General features: G+C 39.6%; 1 protein-coding gene across 1 annotated transcript in view; it reads left to right on the forward strand.

Annotated features, from left to right (window-relative positions):
* cdkal1 (CDK5 regulatory subunit associated protein 1-like 1) overlaps positions 1 to 2,540 on the forward strand; it is a 219,117-nt gene extending 216,577 nt beyond the window's left edge. Inside the window, exon 15 of the mRNA XM_054621799.1 lies at positions 1,394 to 2,540. Within this exon, the coding sequence (XP_054477774.1) occupies positions 1,394 to 1,558 (165 nt within the window). The 3' untranslated portion in view covers positions 1,559 to 2,540. The remainder of the gene's footprint in view (positions 1 to 1,393) is intronic.
* Positions 2,541 to 22,607: the final 20,067 nt, after the last annotated feature.

Consider the following 22,607-nt stretch of genomic DNA (forward strand, 5'->3'; position numbering starts at 1 on the left):
CCTAAATGATGGCACTGGGTCCTAATATCAAGTGGCATCAATAGATATATTTATAATAATGATCAGCAGCAATGATCCATGACGGGTGACATATACCACCTCATATAAATGGCTATTTTATGAAGACTGAGTTTTACTGAATTTGTTCCTCCTTTTCTTCCTCGTCCTGCACTGACATTTTATCTTTTTCTCATGTTCAGTTCTTGTGAGCATCATCTTTCTGTCACTGTCACTGTCACATCCTTTCAGTTGTGGATGTCTTTTTAATGGTCCAACACATTAGGACTAAACGTAACTCACTGATTACAGACATTTGATTCGTTGGATCACTGGCCACTCTGCTGTCAAGTCTCGCTGTTTGATTTGCGACTCTGGCCAGTTGATTTAATCGAAACATGATCCCCCTTTTAATTATGAATTACGGACATAACTTGTGCTATGAGTTGCAACAAACTCTGGGTCCAAAAGTGTGTGGAAGCAAGAACGACAGGGCTTTTGTTTCCAATATTGTGTGTTTTCACATTCAACTCAACTCAGTGTTACAGCACCAGCAGGTTCAGTGCGAGTGCAAAGTTCCTCCTGAACATGGTTGCCTTCTTGACAAGAGAATTTGTGCCATTTTAATGGAAATAGCTTATTTTTAACTACCTAACTAAAATATTTTTATTCATGATCTCTGTAAGTGGACATTATCTGGAATGTAAAAGATTCATTTTCCTAATGAGCAGGGAGTGTATGCTGAGACCTTCATATAAGTAAACATGTGCCATGCAGTTTGATTAAATAACTGCAAGCTGAATCCCTTTAGCTGATCCAGGGTTTTTTAATTCTCTGCAGAAGAGTTCAATCAGCATAGCCCCCCACCAAATATTGTCACACAGGATGAGAATATTAGGCAGGAAACAAACGAACAAAGTACATTTTTTCTGAGCTTTCCCACCGAATAAAGGGGACAACCAATCACATTGTGTGAAACGGACATATTCAAAATGTACACTATAATGTGCAACAACACAGAGGCTCCGTAGGCGAACAAATACTGCAATCTTTATTACTCCTTTCAACACAAACAAAGGCAGCGCATATCAAATCCATTCCGTTTGTTCTTACCTTTAACAATAAAAGCCCTAGACTTATACACTATGCAACTATTTACTAGAGGCAAATTCACTGAGCATTTTGCTTAAAGGAAACTCAATAACATAGCTTGCAGTAGCTCAGGCTATACAATGGAAAATATTCAAACCTTTTATTGAATTTTTGTGTTTATTCGTAATCAGACTGATGTGAAAAGTCCTCTAGGGAGAAAGAAATAAAGGAAACATCAAAATCTCTGTCCCTCTCTTGATCTCAGTCTAATTCCATTGTTTTTTCTCTCTGTTTGCCTCCACAGAAACAGATTGCCAATGGCATCCAAGATCCTGCTTCATCTATGCCTTCTTCATCTGTTGTGTTGATCGGCTCTTACAGTCTGGACAGGGAAGTACTGAAGAAGCTGGGAATCGGGCTCACTCTGGCAGCAGCCATCTTGGCCTTCATCATTGAGAAACTGTACTGATGGAGTAACTGCAAACTAGAAGAAGATCGTGCAGAAGGGAGAGGACGGTGACACCATTGGGGTCAACACAGTGGGTTTGAAGCCGGTGAATTTAGTTTTATCTCGTTAGATCCCCTACAACACGCTGAACGTGCTTTTATTTAACGTTGAATGAACCCAAAGAAAAGAAAAGTAAGATTCATGATGAACATGTCGGTAACACCTACACAGTTAGTTTAGAGGAGCTGAGGGGTCAAAGCGATGTCAGTGTTTTCTGTCATTGAAGGAGGAATAATCCCATGGGCAAAGTCTATTGGTTTCAATAACACCCTAGTTACACTCAATTTTAATTGGAATCTATTTTGAAGTACATCTTCTGTCTCATAATTATATTCCATCATGAGGAAGTGTAGGCTGTCTCAGGAAAATTCTATATGCTTTGTCTATGGTTCACTGATGGCTGCAGCCTGACATTGTCCATAAACTGGTAAATAAGTGTTTTGGATCATCTTTTGGTCTGTGTAACTGTCTCATAGAAGAAAAGATAAAGCTCAATTCAATTAGTTGATACTTGTTGATACTAGTTTGCTTACTTTATAGTACGCCTCATTTTATTCTTTTAAAAAGGGCTCGTGTATAATAATTTGGTTAAAGCTAATTTTGTATCCTTCATTTCAAAGTATTTGATTAAGAGACAAGGACAGTATATTTCCAAATTTTCATTTCAAACTTCTTTCATCCTGTTTTTGAATTTGTTTTAACACGTTACTCTTTTGTTAAAGTGGTTTCATTTAAAGTTTTTTTGCCTCAATCATCAAAGTCAAATGGAATTAATTTACGTCTTAACCTTATGCGATTAGTTACGATGTAACAGTTGGCCAGGTGGACAATGCCGAGCGCTAGTATTGCCAGTACTTTGTTGATATGTGAGCTACTTGTGGTGTAAACATAGTCTGAGTCATTATTGAGTCTCTATTTTTTTGTTTAAACTGTTGAATAAAGGAAAAAAGCTATTTGGCATGTGTGAAATTACTTGGCATGAGGCACTGAATTTGATGGATTTACAGTTTAACAAACCACAAATGAGACAAGATCTACTTCCACAGTCCCTCCAGCCTACTCCCACTGACGTAGACTACTTTGCCGGCAGGAGAGCGGTAGCCAGCTTTGGAGACGGACCGCCGCGGCTGTAGCAACTTGAATTCAGCCACCGTGACCCTGACCTATAGCAGCTCTGTCTTCTGCGTGGCTGTCTGCTCTCCTCCTGGCTCTAGTCTCCTAGATGCAGAGAGCGAGAGCTACTGCAGACCACCAGCCCGCTCTTCCGGTCATTTGCTGTTTCTGTGTAACAACGGAAACAGTTGTCGTGTTACAACTGCAAACTACTGTTAGCTAGCTAACTAGCCAGCCGCTAAATGAGCTTTTCTTTGATTGTAATGCTACATGTGTGGTTTGAAAAAACACTTTGTGCAGTTACTCTTTAAGTCCTATACATTTTATACGAGAGGGTTCCATGTCTCTCTACAGCGTTCTGTATCGTTAAGTTGTTGTCATGCATAGTCCGTTTGTTTTTCTCTCTAATGGCTTTCTGTTTTGAGGTACAACAGTCCCAACATGTGCTCTGATATTTCCGACACTTAATAATGCATGCCCCAATTTGTGTGGCATTGCACTGGCACGTGTCTCTGTCAGTATGTCTGCAATTTTGTCTTTGTGTTTGTGTGGACATGCCCTGCATATTTTTTTGTCATTTGTGTCTCTTTCAGCTTGTTTTTGAGCTTGTTTCTGTGTCAGAAGGTGTGTGTGTGTCTGTGTCTGTGTCTGTACATGTCTGTATATGTTTGTGCTCTGATGTAGTGTCTGTAGTTCCCTCCAATGCTTAATTTAGCAGAAAGCCAGCATGCGTGCATCTGTGTGTGTATGTGTGGTTCAGGAGTGACAGAAGTCATCACTCTCATTCAGAAAGCCCTGTTATTAGACATACCACTGTTTGTAGCCTACACACTCACTGGCTTTGTATTATCCAAGGATATGATGCATGTCACACATTCTGTTGACACATAGATATATGCATGCACCCTGGCTTTTTCTTTCCTCGCTTGCATGTCACACTCTCGCTCACACACACATATGCACACACACACACACACAGCACACTGCAATTTTGTAGTATATGGGCAAATGATGCGCGTCAAGCAAACCTGCACACAAACACAGACACGGGCAGCAAAGCTTTATATTACCTGATCAAATGAAGCGTGTCTCACACATAGACACACACACTAGCTTTGTATTATGTGATCAAATGATGCGTGTAGCTATGAAGCTTGTTACATCCATCCAGCAGTGCCCTATATTATTCTGCAGCCATCCATACTGTGCGACAGTTCTTTTGATGCTTTGTAAGCACATTTCCTCCCTGTGTATGTCAGTTACACTGCATTGTTCTCCAATGAAATATGGATGCAACGACACCCTTTATGTTTGGGAGATCATCACTTACTATGAAATATTGAGGCGGGAACCATAGAAAGGAGATCATTATTCACTTCACATCATTCACTTCACTTGTTTCTAATAAAAGCAAGAGTTTCTGAATTCTTGGCTTAGTTGCAGCTGTTGTCAATTTGTTATCTACACTGTGACGTCCTTTTGATGTGAAACGGAGCAACTTTGGACACGAGACAAACGCAAGGGAGGTTGAACATTAATGTGCTTACCTTGTCATTTCTCATTTTTCATACATTTAATTGATTTAAGTGTTTAAAATTCTGAGTGGTTTGGCTTGCATAAGAACACAGCCACTCTTACTCAAAGACGGGTGCCTATGTTTGAGAAAATGTACTTTTAAGAGGCTGAGATAACACATTACTGTGAGTATAACACAGTAATGCATTACAGAATAATTAAATGTTGCCATTTGGTCTTGACTGATGTCAGTTGTAGATCAAACTAGGGTATTGTTGAACTGATTGGTTAAAGGACATTTTGATTATTTAAAAAGGTATAAACCACCATTAAAAGTGTAATGCTGAAGAAAAGGTAAAAAGGAGTCTGACATAAAAAAAATAAAGAAATCTTACACCTTTTCAAATTTAGAAGTGCTGCTATAAGTCATTCTCCTACAGTCCTAATTGTTTTCTCCGACAATTTACTGTGCCTGTTACAATATATTTATTGTTTGTGCTCTGATGATTTATTTGTGAAACTAAAATGACTGCCAGGCGGTTGTATGCCTCTGTTAACCAGTCATGTTGCAGTTTACATACATGTGTGTCCAAAATGTCATCAATTCATCATTGTATCCAATTAGCCATCTGTGTGAAATTGTCATAAATAGCATATCAAGTCTATAGTTATGGCCAAAAATGTGTTTTGTGAGGTCAGAGTGATTTTTAGCCAACAATTTCTAATCAGTTCAACCCTGAGTGCAAGTGTACGTTTGTGCCAAATTTGAAGAACTTGGCTCAAGAGGTCCTGAGATTATGAGCTCACCAGAATGGGAGTGAAGTGTTATAGTGAGCCTAATGGTACATGGATGGTAAATGTACTTGCATTTATAAAGCACCTTTGTAGTCAACAGACCCCATTCACACAAACATTCATACACCGATGGCAAAGGCTGCCTTACAAGGTGCCAACCTGCTCATCAAATTCTTATCTCATCATTCACACACAGACACACAGACACACAGATGGCACAGCCTTAGGGAGCAGTTTGGGATTCAGCATTTTTCCCAAGAACACTTTGACACTTTGACTTGAGGAACCGGGGATTGAACCGCAAACTTTCTGATTAGTTGATGACGTGCTATAAACCCTGTATTGTTAAATATTCACTAAATCCCTGTCCATTGGTAGACCATTGAATACATAGCAACAACTGGTATGAGTGTAGCCAATACAGAGGGTTGTCATGACATGTTATAGTAGCTGACAGAGCTTCTCATTAGCCACCATCTCAGGCTGTGACCTTTTCATTTCTGCTTAACGAAGTAAATTCCTCAATAATGTCTGCATCCATCACATAGCTAATATTGCTGAAACTTCTGCTTGTGTTTCTGTATAGATATATTTCTACAAGAGAACACATGAACATAAAAAGTGAATGTTGTTTGACTTAAATTAAATCATGAATATCAATTCATACTAAGACTTCGACATTTTGCATAAAACAGATAAATACTATACAGTGCTCGATTTTCCACCTACACTTTATATTCTATGATCTTTTACATTGGATGGCTTGGGATCGAGGAATTTGTCAAGTTCAGGACAATTTAGCTCGGTCAATTCCCCATGCCGACATTCAGCGTGCTACAAAACTGTTCCATTAAAAATATTTTAAATAACATTTTTACCAACTTCTTTCTCCACGTCAGTCCAAGGGGCAGCAGCTCCTTGTGAGATTACAGATACAGTGATGTTTGAGGGGCAATAATTATTTACGGGATCAAAGCTTTCACATTGCATTCATTTCAGCACTGACATTAATTGACATAGGATGCAGTCGCTGACAAAAAAATATGAAAATGCTGTGTGTTTGTGTGTGTGTGTGTGTGTGTATGCGTGAACTTGTGAGTGTGCGTTCCTGGAGGGGAAAAGGTCTACTTAGCCCCAGGCCAGAAACACAGTAACAGCAGTGACTGACACTACCTTACAACTGAGGCCTGGCTGAGGCAATGTCTGTTAACAATGTGTGTGTGTGTGTGTGTGTGTGTGTGTGTGTGTGTGTGTGTGTGTGTGTGTGTGTGTGTGTGTGTGTGTGTGTGCGTGTGTGTGTGTCAGAGCCCTAATGAGCAGCCACCACCTTGACCCTGCTTTAGTTTGAAACAAAGAAAAACATTTTTTGTCTGTATATAGTTTGCATATACCATACTCTACATGCTGCTTTGACCTTGTACAGTGAACATATGGCACAATGTAGAATTCCTAAGTAAGTATTAATCAGTGCTTTTTGTGTATAAAACTCTCCTCTACTGTATCAAATTGCAATGTTCTTTTTCTTGTATATTTTTACTGAAAAACCTTTATCATTATTTTATTAAGTCCCCTTTCAGAAGAACATCTGCCATATGTCCTGTTTAGCTCAATTCTGAGCGCCTTGTAAATATAAATTTAGGAAATCATGAGCATTCATTTTTTTTACTGCAGCAGTTTACATTTTTTTTTTTTATGTAATGGTACTAGAACCGCCTGTAAATTTAACTCTCAGTGAACTCAGCACTATGAACGGCAGTATACTCAGGCTGTAAATTGAGGAGGCAGCTGGATAGATCGTGATTGCGAAATATTTGCACTTAAGCTTTAACCTAAAATTTGTGAAAAACAAAGGTTTCTTATTCCCTGCAACTAGGCTCAAGTACAATTGGTGGATGCAAATGCAAACCCACATGGGCGTGACCAATTAATTTTTGCAATTTTGGTGACCAACATGCTTTGCTGCTTCCTGTCTCCACCTCCCACCCTTCCCTCTTTTTCTTCTGTCTCTCTGTGCCTTTCCATTTCTATAGGCTGAGGTCTGTTCACTGTGGGCTAAGCACTTCAGTGATTTCTGGAACAGAGGGGAAAATGACTTGGCAAGCATATCCATTCCTAATCATATGTATGTGAGTGTATGTGTGTGTGAGTGTGTGTGTGTGTGTGTGTGTGTGTGTGTGTGTGTGTACATGAGTCTTCATGCCAGCTTCGTCCAAGTATTTAGTTTGGTGGCCCTTGTGCCTGCATTCAGTGATTGCTGTGTTTTATCTACACACGCACACACACACACACACACACACACACACACACACACACACACACATACACCCCGTTGTCGCTGCAAAGCAAACTGGGAATTCACAGTCTGCCGTGCGAGGGAAAGATTGGCTCTATTGAGTGTCTTGGTGGCTTGCCAGTTCTAGTTTGGTGTGTATGTATTTGTGGTTTTGTGCTTATGTGTGTGTGTGTTTGATGGGCTTATACATCTTTGACTTTGAGCGGTTAAGGGTGTTTGTATTCACCAGTGGGACGAGGGAGCAAAGTCAATATTTTAGTTCTACAGCTGCATTGTTCTTGAAAGCTCTTTAATAATCACACAGAGACATGGCAGCACTGCAATATTACTTGGTGTTAAAAGTTGTTATTAGTTTGAAGACAGCTTTAAAGACATTACTATCTGTTTAGCTTCAGGAAAATGCTCGCTTTATTGTTTCTTGGCACGCCATTTGTGTATTGTTTGCATAACAGAGTGAATTCAATCATTAGTTTAATTCCTCTGAAATATAAAAAAACGGTGCGTTTACGAAGTAATCCTGAATTGTTGTGATTCACTGTCTCAAATGTATGTTAGAAGTTTGTGGAGGATCTGTCAGGGATGATGAACACTTACTGAAGAGATTTTCATGAAACTCTGGAACGAAGCAAAGTTTACTTTCAGAGAGTGGTTCATTCAAACAGCAAAAAGAAATGTAGGCGGGCACACAAGTCACATTTAAGAAGTGTCAAAGAAGTAACTGTGAGAGGAAACTTTAGCCATTATTGCAATTAAAGACATTTAGCAGGTTTTTTTTGATTAACCATCCGAGCAGTTCTGTCCCAATATTTTTCATCAAACAGTGGTAATGTGCATTGCTTCTATTTTAACAAGAAATATAATATGAAAGTAAGATGTCACCTTGAAGTCTCATGGCTGTTTGGCTTGATTTGATTAGAGTACTTCAGATTGCAGCCATGACACTTTTAATGACGTTGTCATGGAAATAACTGTACATTGCATGTGACTCCCAAGGGCTGCTTTGTTGCCATGGTGAAGTGTTCCTGTGGCATTGTCCACACATGGAACAATGCTCATTTACATAACTACATTGTTAACGTTTAATGGCAACCTTCTCAGATGTACAAAAGGAGAGTTATTATCAAAGTCTGGGTCAAGTTCCAGAGTACTCTTAACTGATCATATTCTGTATATGTTCTATTTACATACTTGTCTATATTGTAAAAACATCATGCATGTGGGCAGCTAGAGGTGACCAAAATCCATCCCCTTCATCTTGGACCAGAGAAGAGGCTGCTCAAGTTTATTCAGCCTAACCAGCCCATCCATCACAATTAAGTATCTAAACATGACTGAAGTCATTCTAATTATCAAAACAAACTGTTTCTCTCTCTTACTAAAGAGCACGCCATTTCACACACAGATACATGTATTTATGTCATTGTCATTCAGTTACTCCACCACTTTCGGCCAGAGTGAAATAGCTTTTAGGCCAGCTGTGGGCTGGATTGCCGTGGAAATTTTTACAAGCATTCATTGTCCCCAGAAGATGATTCCAGTTGACCTTGGGCGATTTCCTGACTGTTCCATGATTTCTGTTAAATGTCTCGGCAACTATTGGATGGATTGCCATATAATTTGGTACATATGTTCATAGTGCCAAGAGGATGAATCCTATTGACATTGGTTATCCCCCAGCAATGGACCCACAGTGGGTCATAGTTTTATTCCATTGAAAATCTCAACATCAAATACATCGATTGGTAGAAAATGTAATATTACAACTACTGAATGGATTGCCATGAAATTTGACAAATTCATGTCCCCACTTCAATTGCTAGTTCTCACCTAGCACCATCATCAGGTCAAATATGATTTGTCCAATACTTTGGTTTATGACCAAATTTGTATTTAGTGCTAATTAGTGTTTATTAGCATGCAAACAAGCTAAATGTTAGTGACTATAGTAAACATTACACCTGTTAAACATCAAGTGAAAAGTACTGCTATGCTTTAAACAGCTCAACAGATCTGCTAGCATGAGTGTGGACTCTTAGTCTTGTTAAACCTCATAAAACTCACCCTTAAACAACTATAATAATTGGATTTATTCAAAACTGCTGTTCATACTCTGTGTAAGTATATTTACCCCCTCTACTTAAATGTGTCTAAAGATTTGACACAACCTACTTGTAATTAAAGGCACCATTCATTTACTATGTTGACTGAGAGTCAATTACGCCCCCCTCTGATATTGTGATATGACCTTGTCATAAAATCTTTAGAATGTAGGAAGAAATCAATGGAAAGTCATGTTTGGACTTCGGAACGAGGCTGTCAACTGATGTTTGATGAAATTATAAAGACAGGCACTCACACACACTCAGGGTAAGCAGATCCTGGAAATGATGGTGGAACTAATCTATTGGCTGCTAATTAGAAATGTGCGATAGGGAAGGAACAGGATGAGATGTGAACGTGAGGGAGGAGGGATTTATTATGTGAGAAAATGCCATAAAAGTGCACGCAAGAGTCACGAGAGCTCAAACTTCTGACTGTTTCCTCCCAAGACTGACAAATGACAACCAGCACTAATTGAAGACATGTCACACTGTTTGAACCAAACCACAGTCAAACATGGATTTAATGGGCTTTTTCAGGGCTAGACCAATCAAGTGTTGATAACTTGAATTGTCTCCGATTTGACTTCAAAAGCATCATGTTCAAATTAAACGTATTTGATGATTGTGTTCACATGAACTTCTACCAACAAAATAAATAAATAAACAATAAACAGTACTTCCATACAAGACCTTTGCAAAATAAGTGTTATTCTGAAGGTCGAGTACATATTGGTCTTGCAGAGACGAACAAGATTATGCGAGTTCAGTGCTTGCATCATTAATTAGTGTTGAGAAGTGACTCAACTAATGACACTTATAACAAACAATGCCTGAAAATATGCCCTGGAATCATTCTGCACATGCATGACTACTTTTTGCTTTAGATATATCCAAAAATGTATTTTAGCTGTTAGTTGATGAAAGCTTAACACAACCATAACACCAACCATGCCTTTCTGGTTTAAAAGTGAACAGGAAAGACCACTGATAGTGAAAGGGAGAACTGTCAATCAATTATTACGCGGCCTACTTAAAATAAAGTGTTCCTAAAGCAAATTCATCTGCAATGCTGCCATACCACGATGAGTGAAATGAAATTACGAGCTGGCTTTGCCAGTTTAAATATGAAATAGCTTTTGAAGCTCTTTCCCAAACTGTATTTTCAACTAGAATATTCGAATTGTACATCAAGTGCTACAGCAGGTATGGGAGATGTGGCCCTGTCAGATCATTAAAATCAACAATCCATGAAAATGGAAAAACTTCACCATTCAAATTAGACTGAATCAATTCTGCACCAATTTAAAATGTTTAGTTGGTAACCTCAAATTTTACAGCAAGCCACATTGTGACATATTTTTGGACGGTATGTTTGCTTTTGCTAGGATAAACCAATGCCAGTAAACGTAAGTACCAAGACCAATATAGAGGCCTATAGACCCATCCACTCAAACATTTCCACAGGGCTACTGTAAAAAAGGCAAGGAGCATTCATGATTACTGACAGATCAGGGACTCCTCTCCGTATCTCATCAATTTCCCAAATGTACAGCTTTGCATCTCTGTGTGTGACTGGTCCTACCCTCTCTCAGACTTTCCAATCCTCCCTGATGAACTTCGCTGCCTTGTTCATCATACAGTACCAGTCAAAAGTTTGGACACACCTTCTCATTCAATGGTTTTTCTTTATTTTTATTTTTATTTTTTTCTACATTGTAGATTAATATTGAAGACATCCAAACTATGAAGGAACACATATGCAATTATGTGGTAAACAAACAAATGCTCAACAAACCAGAATATGTTTTATATTTTAGATTCTTCAAAGTAGTTGAATGAGAAGGTGTGTCCAAACTTTTGACTGGTACTGTATGTGAGAGAAGAAAAGCTCACCAGGTCTGTCCCATGTCAGTGACATCATGACAAAAAGTCACTGACTGATACACCGAGGCATCTGTGGCTTATTGAGCGAAACGCAGCATGTTGCATAACAGCACTCCAGCAGCAGGCCATCATTTCTTTCTCTCTCCCTCTTCCTCTGCTTGTACATCATTAATCTTCCTCTTCCTGTTTTTTTTTTTTTACTTTGCTACATTTTACATCTTTCTTCCTCTCTCATATGTCTCTATCTCTCTTGCATCTCTTAATTCCTCATTTTTTGTCCTCAACATTTTAAAACATTGATTTGTTTGTATAAACGCTGTTTTCCACATTTGTGCTACCAGTTTGTTTTTGTAGAGACATCTGTCCACAGTTAAAGCACCTGAACAACACACTCTGTTCACTTTCCAACAACAAAACTGCACATCACATCTGGTAAGGAGTGGAACGGACAGTCCTGGTGATCATTATTTAATGTCTCCAACGTTGTCAGACCAAATGTACATGAATATAAGTTAATGACCACAGATGTGCTGTATAATCGGCTATATGGATGTTAAAAATTCATGATCACAGAAAATGTGAGACCCTCAGTGGGCTGGCTTAGGTCATTGTTTTCCTAAAGCTCTGTTTACCCCACACATATTGAAACACAAAGCATGTTTTAAGATGCACACACTGCGGGTGTCTGGACCAGGGGCTAAAATGGAGAGAAAAGGATGTGTTCACAAATTTAACATGCCTAATGTGGACGCACTCTAAGAAATAGAGGAGCTTACTGGCCCTCATCTCCCCTGTGGAGAGTCAGCCACAAACATGTTCGGCACACATAGTCGTATACCTAAAGTAATTTTAGACCTGATAAGAGGGAGCTGTTATTTAATAGGAACCTCTTGACCTCATATTGTGTGTGTGTGTGTGTGTGTGTGTGTGTGTGTGTGTGTGTGTGTGTGTGTGTGTGTGTGTCTGAGTGAAAGAGTAGAGCTGTCACAGGTTAGAAATGACTTAATATCACAACTAATTACACACACATGCAAGTCTTTCATGCCTGTTTTGCCTTCTGCTTTGGAAGATTTTCCTCTTTGTTCCCGAGTTGAATGTAGATTTTGCTGACAGTTTGCGTGGCAGCCAGGCGGTCTCTACCGACACCTCGCAAACAACAATCACACTTACGGAGTTGAGAAGTAATTCACAGGGCAGCCTCGAAGCAAGAGGAGTCAGAAATAAAAAAAATGAACAAAAGAGGAAAAATAATAATGGCATCCAAGTGCCCTTAAGACATTTTCATCACATTGTTTGTGTCATGGGGGTTTTCACCCCGTGGTCTGTTTTCACCTCTTTTATCACTCGCTCTCTCTTCCTTGTTCATTTCCTCTTTACTTTCTTCCTCCTCTACCTGATCTTTTTTTCTCTTCGCTCTCCTGGCCGCCCTTCTTCCTTCTTGACAGCTCCAGTTAATTTAATGTCAGCTCTGCCAGCTCACCTCATCACTGTGAGACAAACAGATCGGAGCACAGGAGAGTGTGAGAGCGAGGCAGTGAAGGAAGAGAAGAGGATAGGCACAGGCAGAAAGCAGAAAAGTAAGAGAAGGGTAAGAGAGGGAAACAAGTAGATTAAAACAAGTAAAAACTAAACAATAAATGAATCAATAAATGGACAACAAAGGTAAAAAGACCTGGCTGACTGGGAGAACTGGTACTTGAGAGTTTGCACTCAGCTCTACCACAATCCTTTGCCTTTTACAGAAGAGGCAATTACAATTTCACAGGTTTAAATTAAAATCCCCCGTGGTATGTGTGTGTATGTATTTCAGTGTGTATGTATTTCTGTGTGTGTATGTGTCTGTGTGTGTGTACTCCATGAGATAGAGCAGGCTGTCAAAGTGATTTCAAGCTGTTTATATCCTAAGCTCACAAAATGGATCCTCGTGCAGCAAAAAGGGGGGAAAGAATCTAAATCCCCCCCATATCCTTTAAAAAAGAAAACTAATTCCTTGAATATTAATTGCCTGGCTTGACGATCGGCTTATTTGTTTGTGATGAGGCTGCAAAAGAAAAGTACCCATAATCCCTGTCTTTTTCTCCCCCTCTCTCTCATGCTGTCTACTGTCTGCGTTTATCTCTTTTTTTTTGCCCCTTTCCTTTGCTCTCTTTAAATCTTTTTTCTTTCTATCTTCTATCATCCTCTTTCTTGGAGCATGTTAGTCCTTTGCAGATTTTTTTCCCGAGGCAAATAGAGGAGCATCTTTAAGATGTTGTATCTCAAAGCAAAGTTCTAGTATCTAATTTCTGGTCCTGCTTTATTTACATCCTTCAAGATTTATGGTCCACGTCAGGTTTCATTTTCAAGCCCAGGAGTGCGACTTGATTTATTCCCATTATAATAGTATCTCCACTTTCCAGTTCTTCTCTCAGATTCCTTACAGCATACTGTGTAGGCTACAAGCGCTATATAATCTCCCTGAGTGTTTGTATCAGTCATCAGCGTTTATAGGGTATCAACCTTTATTCATCCACGAAAAGTCAACTGAGCTCACTTGGTTTTTATTACAGCAACACTCTGGTTTACATTCACAGCTGGGATCTGCAGACTGTGGCAACTTACTTTGTAGTCCACTGAAGTCTGAACACTATTCTCAAGGGCAATGAAACTGTCACTAAGGAAGGGGGGAATAGCACAGAGATGGGAACGAGACTTGAACTTATATATTTGACTAGACAATTTGATTTATATGAGACTTCACTTGATGTATAAAGACAACTGACTTTAGCTGTGGGGACTTAAAAGGAACAGACAACTCTGCTTGGTGTGGATATGCTTTTGCATCAGCGAAAGCTCTGGCATGGGGCTGAAACTCTATTAGATATGCTGAGAGTAAGCATGTCCTGTGTGTTCATGTGTAAATGCATCTTTATGTCAATGTGACTATTATTCATTAGCATAGCAATGCCCCATGTTGGGGGTTCTTGCTTGTAAAGAATTCAAAAAATTCTAATCAGTTAGCATGTCACACATGTCCTACACGTCACACTTAAGACATCTGACTTACTTAGTTATTAAATTGGAGACGGACACTTATGTTCTGATTGGACTTGAATTGGCGCATTTATAGTTAAGGCTTGAATTAAGGCTTGACACTAATGGCATGTACTTGACTTGGATTTCTGTATTTATTTCAGGACTTATTGCTCAAAACCTGAGTTCTGGGTGTGTGAGCACTGCAAAGTGGAGCTGCATGATTAAGACCGGGTGCATATAGTCTTTGGCAGTTCCATTACCAACAAGATTCTTTGATCGCACTTCATTTGTGTGATTTGGACACTTGGTTTGCTTTTGCACATCTTAAACAGATCCATTGTCATAAACAGCCCATGGATGTGTTTTATCACTGACTATGCAGACATTCACTGTAACAACATGTCCTCCTCAATGTGTGTGGAGCGTGTCTGCGTATGTGTCACAGATCAGACTTATCAGCAACTCAAACTGATTCACTTATTTTTCTTCTGTCCTCCTGTCTCTGTACATTAAGGGAGTGCTGGTGATTTCCAACTTCAGAATATGTCTTTACAGCTGAGGGTGAAACTACATTTTTCACTAAACTTTGGTTACATTCATGCCACCTCTAAATATCAGTTTACAGTATCTGATTGCAAGGAACACAAAAGGCTAGTTCAAATATAGCAAGGCCTGTGCAGAAGCGACCACCAAATTCGCAGCACACTGCATGCCGATTAGATTTGTGTCCGACTTGATCCCGACCTGCACACGTGGCCAGAAATGATCTTACGAAATTGAGGCGGCCGTAGTTTTTACAGCCAGGCGCCGCAGCTGCTCTCCATCGACTGCAAGACCCAGGGCTTGGTGGGAAACGCCTGGTTGTCACTCAATCAAATGGCTAATTGGCTCTCAGTTTTGACAACAAACACTGAGTTTTGTATTTAACCATAAATGTCTTTATAATTGCAGTATTTGACATTAGATTGTAGGCTGCTAGTCTCATGTTGTGCATTGAAGGTTAAATCTGTTAACAAACATATCTTGAGTGGTTTAAAATAGTCATAGTTAAGGTTATTTAGACATAAAAAAGTACAAAGTATAGAATACAATGCCGGATTCACACCATTTCCAAATATATTTATATATTTACAAAGAAGTAAAAATATATCCGTGCATGGTCTGCAAACTACAAGTAGTCAACAGATCGGATCCAACAGAATGTAAACATTTCTGTGACTTCCTTCATTTTCCTTGAAGGCTGCTGGAAACTGTCTGACTTGACCACAGCTTTTTGTCATCGCCCCCTGCTGCCTGATCTCGTCCACTTTCCAGTCGCAGCGCAGTTCAACAAGCCTATTGTAACGTAGCGCCACTGCAGGGCAGCATTAACAATTTGTTACCATTGATGTCACAAACTGACTTGTTTCAAGCCCTGTTCCAGAGCATAGGAAGCGGTCCTGTCAATCACAAGGTAGCCAAGCCCTAAAGCATACCCTGCTTTATCGCATATCTTACTCTAAATGGGGCCATAATTTAAGAAAATGAACATTGTGCTGTGTTGATGAAGAATTGAAACGATATAGATTATATATTGAGGCCATAAACCCATGTTTACAATTTCAACTAAGGTAAAAAATCAAGCAATAATAAGGGTCCTTTTCTCATTGACTTCAATACAATCGGAGTTCTTTCAAGAACTTGAGGAGTCGCCCCCTGCTGGCCATCAGACAGAAATCAAGTTTAAGGCACTTCCACATTGGTCTTACTTCTCAAAACCAGAAGGCTGCCTGCTACACAGCAGGCTGAAAAAAGAAAAACCCTGAGTGGGGAACAGCAGATAGAAATCCTGCAGCACCTGGGAGCAGAGTGATTACAGAATGCTTCGAGCAGGGAGCGGAAATTGCCGCCGCTCCTCTCCACTTACTTGTCTCTCTCTCTCTCTGCTTTACATTGACATGGGACTTGAGCACGGTTGACTAGATCACACCTCTCCTCATTCACTTTCATCTACATCTTTTAAAGCTGTCCTCAGGAACCAGTTTAAGCCCCCTTCTGTAACCTGTAGGGCTCTTTGGCAGAGTGGACGTCACACCGGTGGAATCAGGGATGCCCTGTCAAAGGACATTCTCTCTCCTTTTCTGTCTTATGTGCTACAATACCGATGGATGATTATTTTCAAAAGCCACTTTCCGAAGGAGTCCAGTATATATATGGCGAGAACCTTTACGTTTTGAAAAAACATCGGTGATGGCGACGTGTGTCAGCCTTCCAAATGTTATTTAGATAAACTCATACCTCCTGTTGACTGTGAGATTTACTGATGGTTCTGCTGTACTTTGATAAGTGAGCGGCACTTTGGGAAATCATGCTCTCCTGTCTGATCATTTATTTAGATTTTCACCATCTGCTACACCAGTCTCACCCATGGGAACTGTAATGTAGTAACGACTACTAAATGCATTGGTTGGCAAATTTGATTAATTTCTTCACTTCTTGGTGCAAATTCTCACAGTTACAACAGTTTTTAGAGCCCACAATCCCTGCAGAAATGTAATCTAAACACTCCCAGAGGATTCAGTAGCCTCCAAACCGTATCGAGTAATATAACATCTCCAAATGTTGTGTTAGGTGAGATTGCAGTGCTTGTGGTAAATTAGTTTTTGCAGAGTGTTAATGTATAAACCCAGCTGAGCGGGGCTCAATTTGCAGAGGACAGTGTTATGGAAAACGTGTTTTACCCAGCATGGGATGTTGTAGAAAATGGCTTTATATTTTCCTCCCTCTCTCTCTCTCTCTCTCTCTCTCTCTCTTTCTCTCTTTCCCCCTCTTTCTAGTTGAGCAATATCGTTAAATATTAATCTATTAGATGCTGTACGATTAGTAACAGCACATCTTGCTGACCTGTGCTTTCTGCTTCCATGCTCTCTGCAGTACGTGTCTATGTGTGTGTGTGTGTGTGTGTGTGTGTGTGTGTGTGTGTGTGTGTGTGTGTGTGTGTGTGTGTGTGTGTCTGTGTATGCTCGGTAGTTTTAAGGGCATTAAAGTGTGAAAGCGTTTCTAAATTATAATAAATTGCTCTGGGGAGGGGTTAGATGGATGCCCCGCAGGGCTAATGGAGGGAGCATCACTCTTCCATGTAGAACAAGAAACTGCAGTCATATCATAGGTATACACAAACTACGTTCTGCATGTATACACACGCACAAATGAAAGACACACACACTGCTTTCCCCATCGTCTCAACCGGACTGATCATCCTCCTCTGATCATCTTCCCCTTTTCGCCCTCCTGCTCAACCTTTTGCCCGCCTCTTTATGTAACTTATAACTTCATCCTTCTTCTACTTCTCTCTTCCTCTCTTCAGTATGAAAGAGGGGAACTTGATTTCTCCTCCTCTCTCTTTCTCCCACATTTCCCCCAACGCCGCTTTTTCTCTCTTTTTTTTATCTGTCTCCCTACCCAGTCAGGTTTAATCCTGTTAGTCACGGTAGATATATGGGGTCCTGCTCACTCTGTTTGACTCTCTTCCAGAGAGACATTCCCCAGAGGGACCCTATGGATTCAGTTGCACACACACAGCGCACGTAAGCACACACTCCAGCAGGGAAACATGTGTTTACAAGAATACACACATGCATACATTGAATATACTCACTTTCAACGTTGCATATGTCTGGATCCAAATTAGTTTAAAGCGAGGGTTTCATGAACTACTGGAGAAACTGGTGGCTCCATTTAAATTACATTATACAGTACATTATGCGGTGCATTATGCTGCCTTTAGACAACATATCCATATACTTTGGCTCTTGACTGCGTCTTTGATGCATGAAATGAAACCCTCACCCAGTAACCATCAACGTGACCACAATCTCACAGTTGTGAAATCATCTTAAGTACTCTATATCCGTTTCCATCTCTATTTCTTTTAAATTGTTTTCTTTTAAATATTCTCTGATCAGAGATTATTTTCCTGCCACAAACTGTTTCTTATTTTTTACAATTATTGTCTACTGGTATCCACCACATTAAGCATTGATGCTATTCTGTGTGATTTTCTAAGTGTAGTGATATTCTACAGTAATGCAAAGTAATCTACTGAAACCGTCTTTTTGTTTAAAACAGATCAAATTCAGAGGAAGACAGACAACAAAAGAGAGATTTTGATTCAAACACTGATCCTGCAGTAGATTGATGTTTTCATGTCAGCCCACTGAAATGTTAAGATTACCCCCTTCTTCCCTGAGATTACTGCACCGTACCAGATCATTAACCCTCGATTTCTCTAGTGTGTTAGTGCTCTGCTATGAGACGGTTCAGATACGAGGATGTACAGTCCATGCCTTTGCAGTTCCTGTCCTTTTTTATAACTGAAAAAGGAGGAGGAGGTAGATCAACTTTCAACCACACATTTTAGGTTGTCAGGTCATTAACACCTAAACTGTTAACGCAGGCCTGGGAAAATGTCCTGCTCTGGGGGTAATGATTAGTAGACTATGCTGACATCTGACCACTTATTGTAACATTACTGTAAGTGTTGACAAAAGATATTTTTTTGTGTGTGTGTGTGTGAATATACTTTTAGTTGTACAACAGATTTTTTTTTTTTTGATTCATTATGCCCTCTTTATCTTTCTTTTTCTGTATTTCTTTCTATATTTCTGTCTTTCCTTCCTCCCCACCTATCTGTCTCTCACATTTTCAATAGGGGGCAGTTGCCTGCCTCATGGACCAACAGCAGAGGTCTGTGTGTGTGTGTGTGTGTGTGTGTGTGTGTGTGTGTGTGTGTGTGTGTGTGTGTGTGTGTGTGTGTGTGTGTGTGTGTGTGTGTGTGTGTGTGTGTGTGTGTGTGTGTGTGTGTTCACATGGGCCCCATTCTGATTCAGGCCTTGTCTGTGGGCCCCCCTCTCATTTTAATTAAACGGCAGCTGCACTACCCCTGTCCCGTCTGCCATCCCCTTTTGTATGTGTGTGCGTGCGTGTGTGCATTTGTCTTGTTTCGACCCAGCGTGCCCTCGCCATGTGCCAGTTTTAAGCCATATTGTACCCAGGACTGTTAGTGTCATCCGTATGGAAGACGAATTAGTAGGCAGGAGGCATAAAGGGAGGAGGTCTACACAGCCAGTTCTTCAAATACACACACATATTCCTATGTAAAAACTGTCAATCACAAACACATGCACAAGTTATGCAGCATGTTCTATATGTATCAGGATATAGATTTAAAAAGACTTGAGGCTGACCTAGAATACAGATGAATTTGTTTATTGTCATTGTAACAGGTTCATAATAGACTAAATGCCTGTGTGTGTGTATGTTAATGTGTGTGTGTGTGTGTGTGTGTGTGTGTGTGTGTGTGTGTGTATGTTAATTTGTGTGTGTGTGTGTGTGTGTGTGTGTGTGTGTGTGTGTGTGTGTGTGTGTGTGTGTGTGTGTGTGTGTGTGTGTGTGTGTGTGTGTGTGTGTTTCAGATACAGAGAAAGAGACCAGCCTGTATTTTAATATAGACGGTGTGAGTGCTATGGTAATTCTTAGAAGTTGCCGCCTATTGCATCAGTTTACAGTCAACAAATAGAATCAGCTAAAGACAAACTAATAACACTGGTAATGAATGTGTTAGAGACTGGACACAAAAACAGATTTTTACAGGGAGCCAAAAAAAAGTTGTAATGGAATCTACACATGTCTATTACATGTCATGTATCGTCTCTCTGCCAGCTATAAGTTTTGAGATACACTGGCAAGAACATATTTGTGAAAGGAAAATTTTGATCTGGTGCTAAAAGGAGTAAACAGCTAATATGAACAAAGGTTTCGTTGACTTATATCGTTCGTTCAAGCTTTACTCAGTAAAAATAAGTATAGGAGCAAAGACAAAATATAAAACTATCATGATGTGTTCAAATTTAATCTTGTAAAATGACTAAATACACTTATACATATATTTGAAGATGTTTTCACAGCAAAATCAAATAGATATTAATGAGAGAATTATGACATATATAACACTAGCTCTAAGCAGCTTATGATCACAATTACTACTTATGCCACCTTTTTATCAAAGCAAATATTTGAATAGAAATACAATCACCTCCTTAACTATTAACTAAAATTACGTGTTTTAACTACTATAGATGACAATAACAAAGCAAAAAGATGACATTTTGAATTTTTGACCGTTTACATTGTCTTTGGCAGGGTTAAAATGATGTAATGCAGTAGCCATACCGTTATATACCGTTATTGTCCATGCTTCAAAAGTTTACTGTGATATAAACATACCCCCCAGCTCTAGTCAACAGGGATTTGGACAACTGGACTAAAAATAATTATATATATATATATTTATATGAGAAATAACTCTACTTTTCATTTGATTTATACCTCAGTAAACAGTTTAAACATGAGTTTAATATAATAAGGTTCAAGCAGAAATGCATGTGTTTGTGAAGGACTGATTATAAGTCTGGATAAATGAGACTTGGATTATACTGCATGAGTTGTGTAAGAGTTTGTAAACGGATGCAAACCCGGCCCCCCTTAACTTCAACTCATCAAGACTTTTCTCAGTTTTTTGTTTTATTCTTCGTTCACCGTGGAGGCGACTGGAGGTAACTGATCTACAAATAGTCATTTTAGGAAAAAAATATTCCTTTAAAGGTCTGGTTGTCTCTTTCTGTGTTTAGCGCTTCCTGACATGTGAATGAGTCAAATAACTTTGCTTGTATTGTCCTAAATAAACAAGGGACATGTTAAGTGTGACTGTGGTGAGAGCAGTAATACAATGCCTTCAGATCCTCTTAATGGAGCTGTTTGGCATTCAAAATAACTAGTAGGAACGATCAGGGTGAAAGCACAATAAGTCAAGGTTCTCTCTATTTGCCTGCTTGTATTCATCCTATTTTTCAGTGTTTCATCTGTCTCTTCATATGAACATAATGGTGAACATTTTCTCATTGTGTGTTTTGTCACAAACAGGATGAATAGTAAAGGTAGCTGCTGCAGAGTGTGTGTGTGTGTGTGTGTGTGTGTGTGTGTGTGTGTGTGTGTGTGTGTGTGTGTGTGTGTGTGTGTGTGTGTGTGTGTGTGTGTGTGTGTGTGTGTGTGTGTGTGTGTGTGTGAGTGTGTGAGAGGGAATGTGTGTTTATGTGCATTAGTTGAGGGCCAGATTGAAACCTGGTTGATGTAACAAAATAGTAATTGAAATATTTTTTCAGTACATGTAGCGCCCTTTTCCAAATGTGCTGTATTATGCCCACAATCTCTCTCTCTCTCTCTCACTCACACACTCACACACTCTCACACACACACACAAAAACAAAATGCCCAAACACAAGGTTTTGGGCATAGGGCCCATGTTGCTACCCAGAGATTTGGCGAGTAACTCAACCCAGAATCTTTGTGTATGATTGTGTGTTGCCAGGGCATTACAGCATCTCTAATTCCCTCAGCCAACCAAACGAATGTTGCGCTACTTGTTTTTCCAGTAGTTTATTGTGTGCACAATGAGGATAAAATGTATAGCAAAGACAATGTGGTTTTTTTAAGCAAAATATTAAATTATTCAAAAACCATGGAAGCTGGTGAAAATATTCCATTCCATTTCTCTCTCTGATACTGGTAAAAACGTTTTGGGATATGTGGTCAAATGTCAAGAAAATTAAAAAGAAAATCATATACCTGTGATCTTGTTCTCTCTCACACACTCACACAAACACTCAGATGTACATACTCTTAGCCCTCTCTGCTCCTTTCAGGTCTTTCTATGGATCTTTTGATGCCTCCCATGCTTTGGATCAATAGACTGACTATCTTCCCTGTTGGATTCTACACAGATCCGTTGTCGAAACAGGGCCGGTGGCAAGTCTGCCGGGAACACACACACAAACACACAATAACCAGATGCTGACTAGAGACTCCACTGTGATATATTGACAAGATAGGATTCTGCTGAATGAACCCTGACCTCCTGAAAACCAATATGACTGGCAGATTGACCGGGGGGGAAGTGATCTGATTGACAGATTCAATTCACGTTTTGATTTATTGACATTGTGTGTTAAATGTGTGTGCATGTGTGTGTGTTTGTTCAGGGAAAAATCAGATAATTAACCCTTTGATTCTCTCAGATTAAAATGCATATTCAAATTATCAGAATTGCCGAAAATGAAGATCGTATTTGTGATTTTTCGCTAAATAACACCAGTCCCCTTTATGAGCCCTGCTATGATGACCTTTTAAACTTGACAAAAAGAACCTTTTAATGGGCCCCTTTGTATTTCCTCGTATAATGTCTGTTAATGCAGTAGCT

Source organism: Anoplopoma fimbria, chromosome 20 (assembly GCF_027596085.1).
Source record: "Anoplopoma fimbria isolate UVic2021 breed Golden Eagle Sablefish chromosome 20, Afim_UVic_2022, whole genome shotgun sequence".
In the NCBI taxonomy this organism is placed as follows: Eukaryota; Metazoa; Chordata; class Actinopteri; order Perciformes; family Anoplopomatidae; genus Anoplopoma; species Anoplopoma fimbria.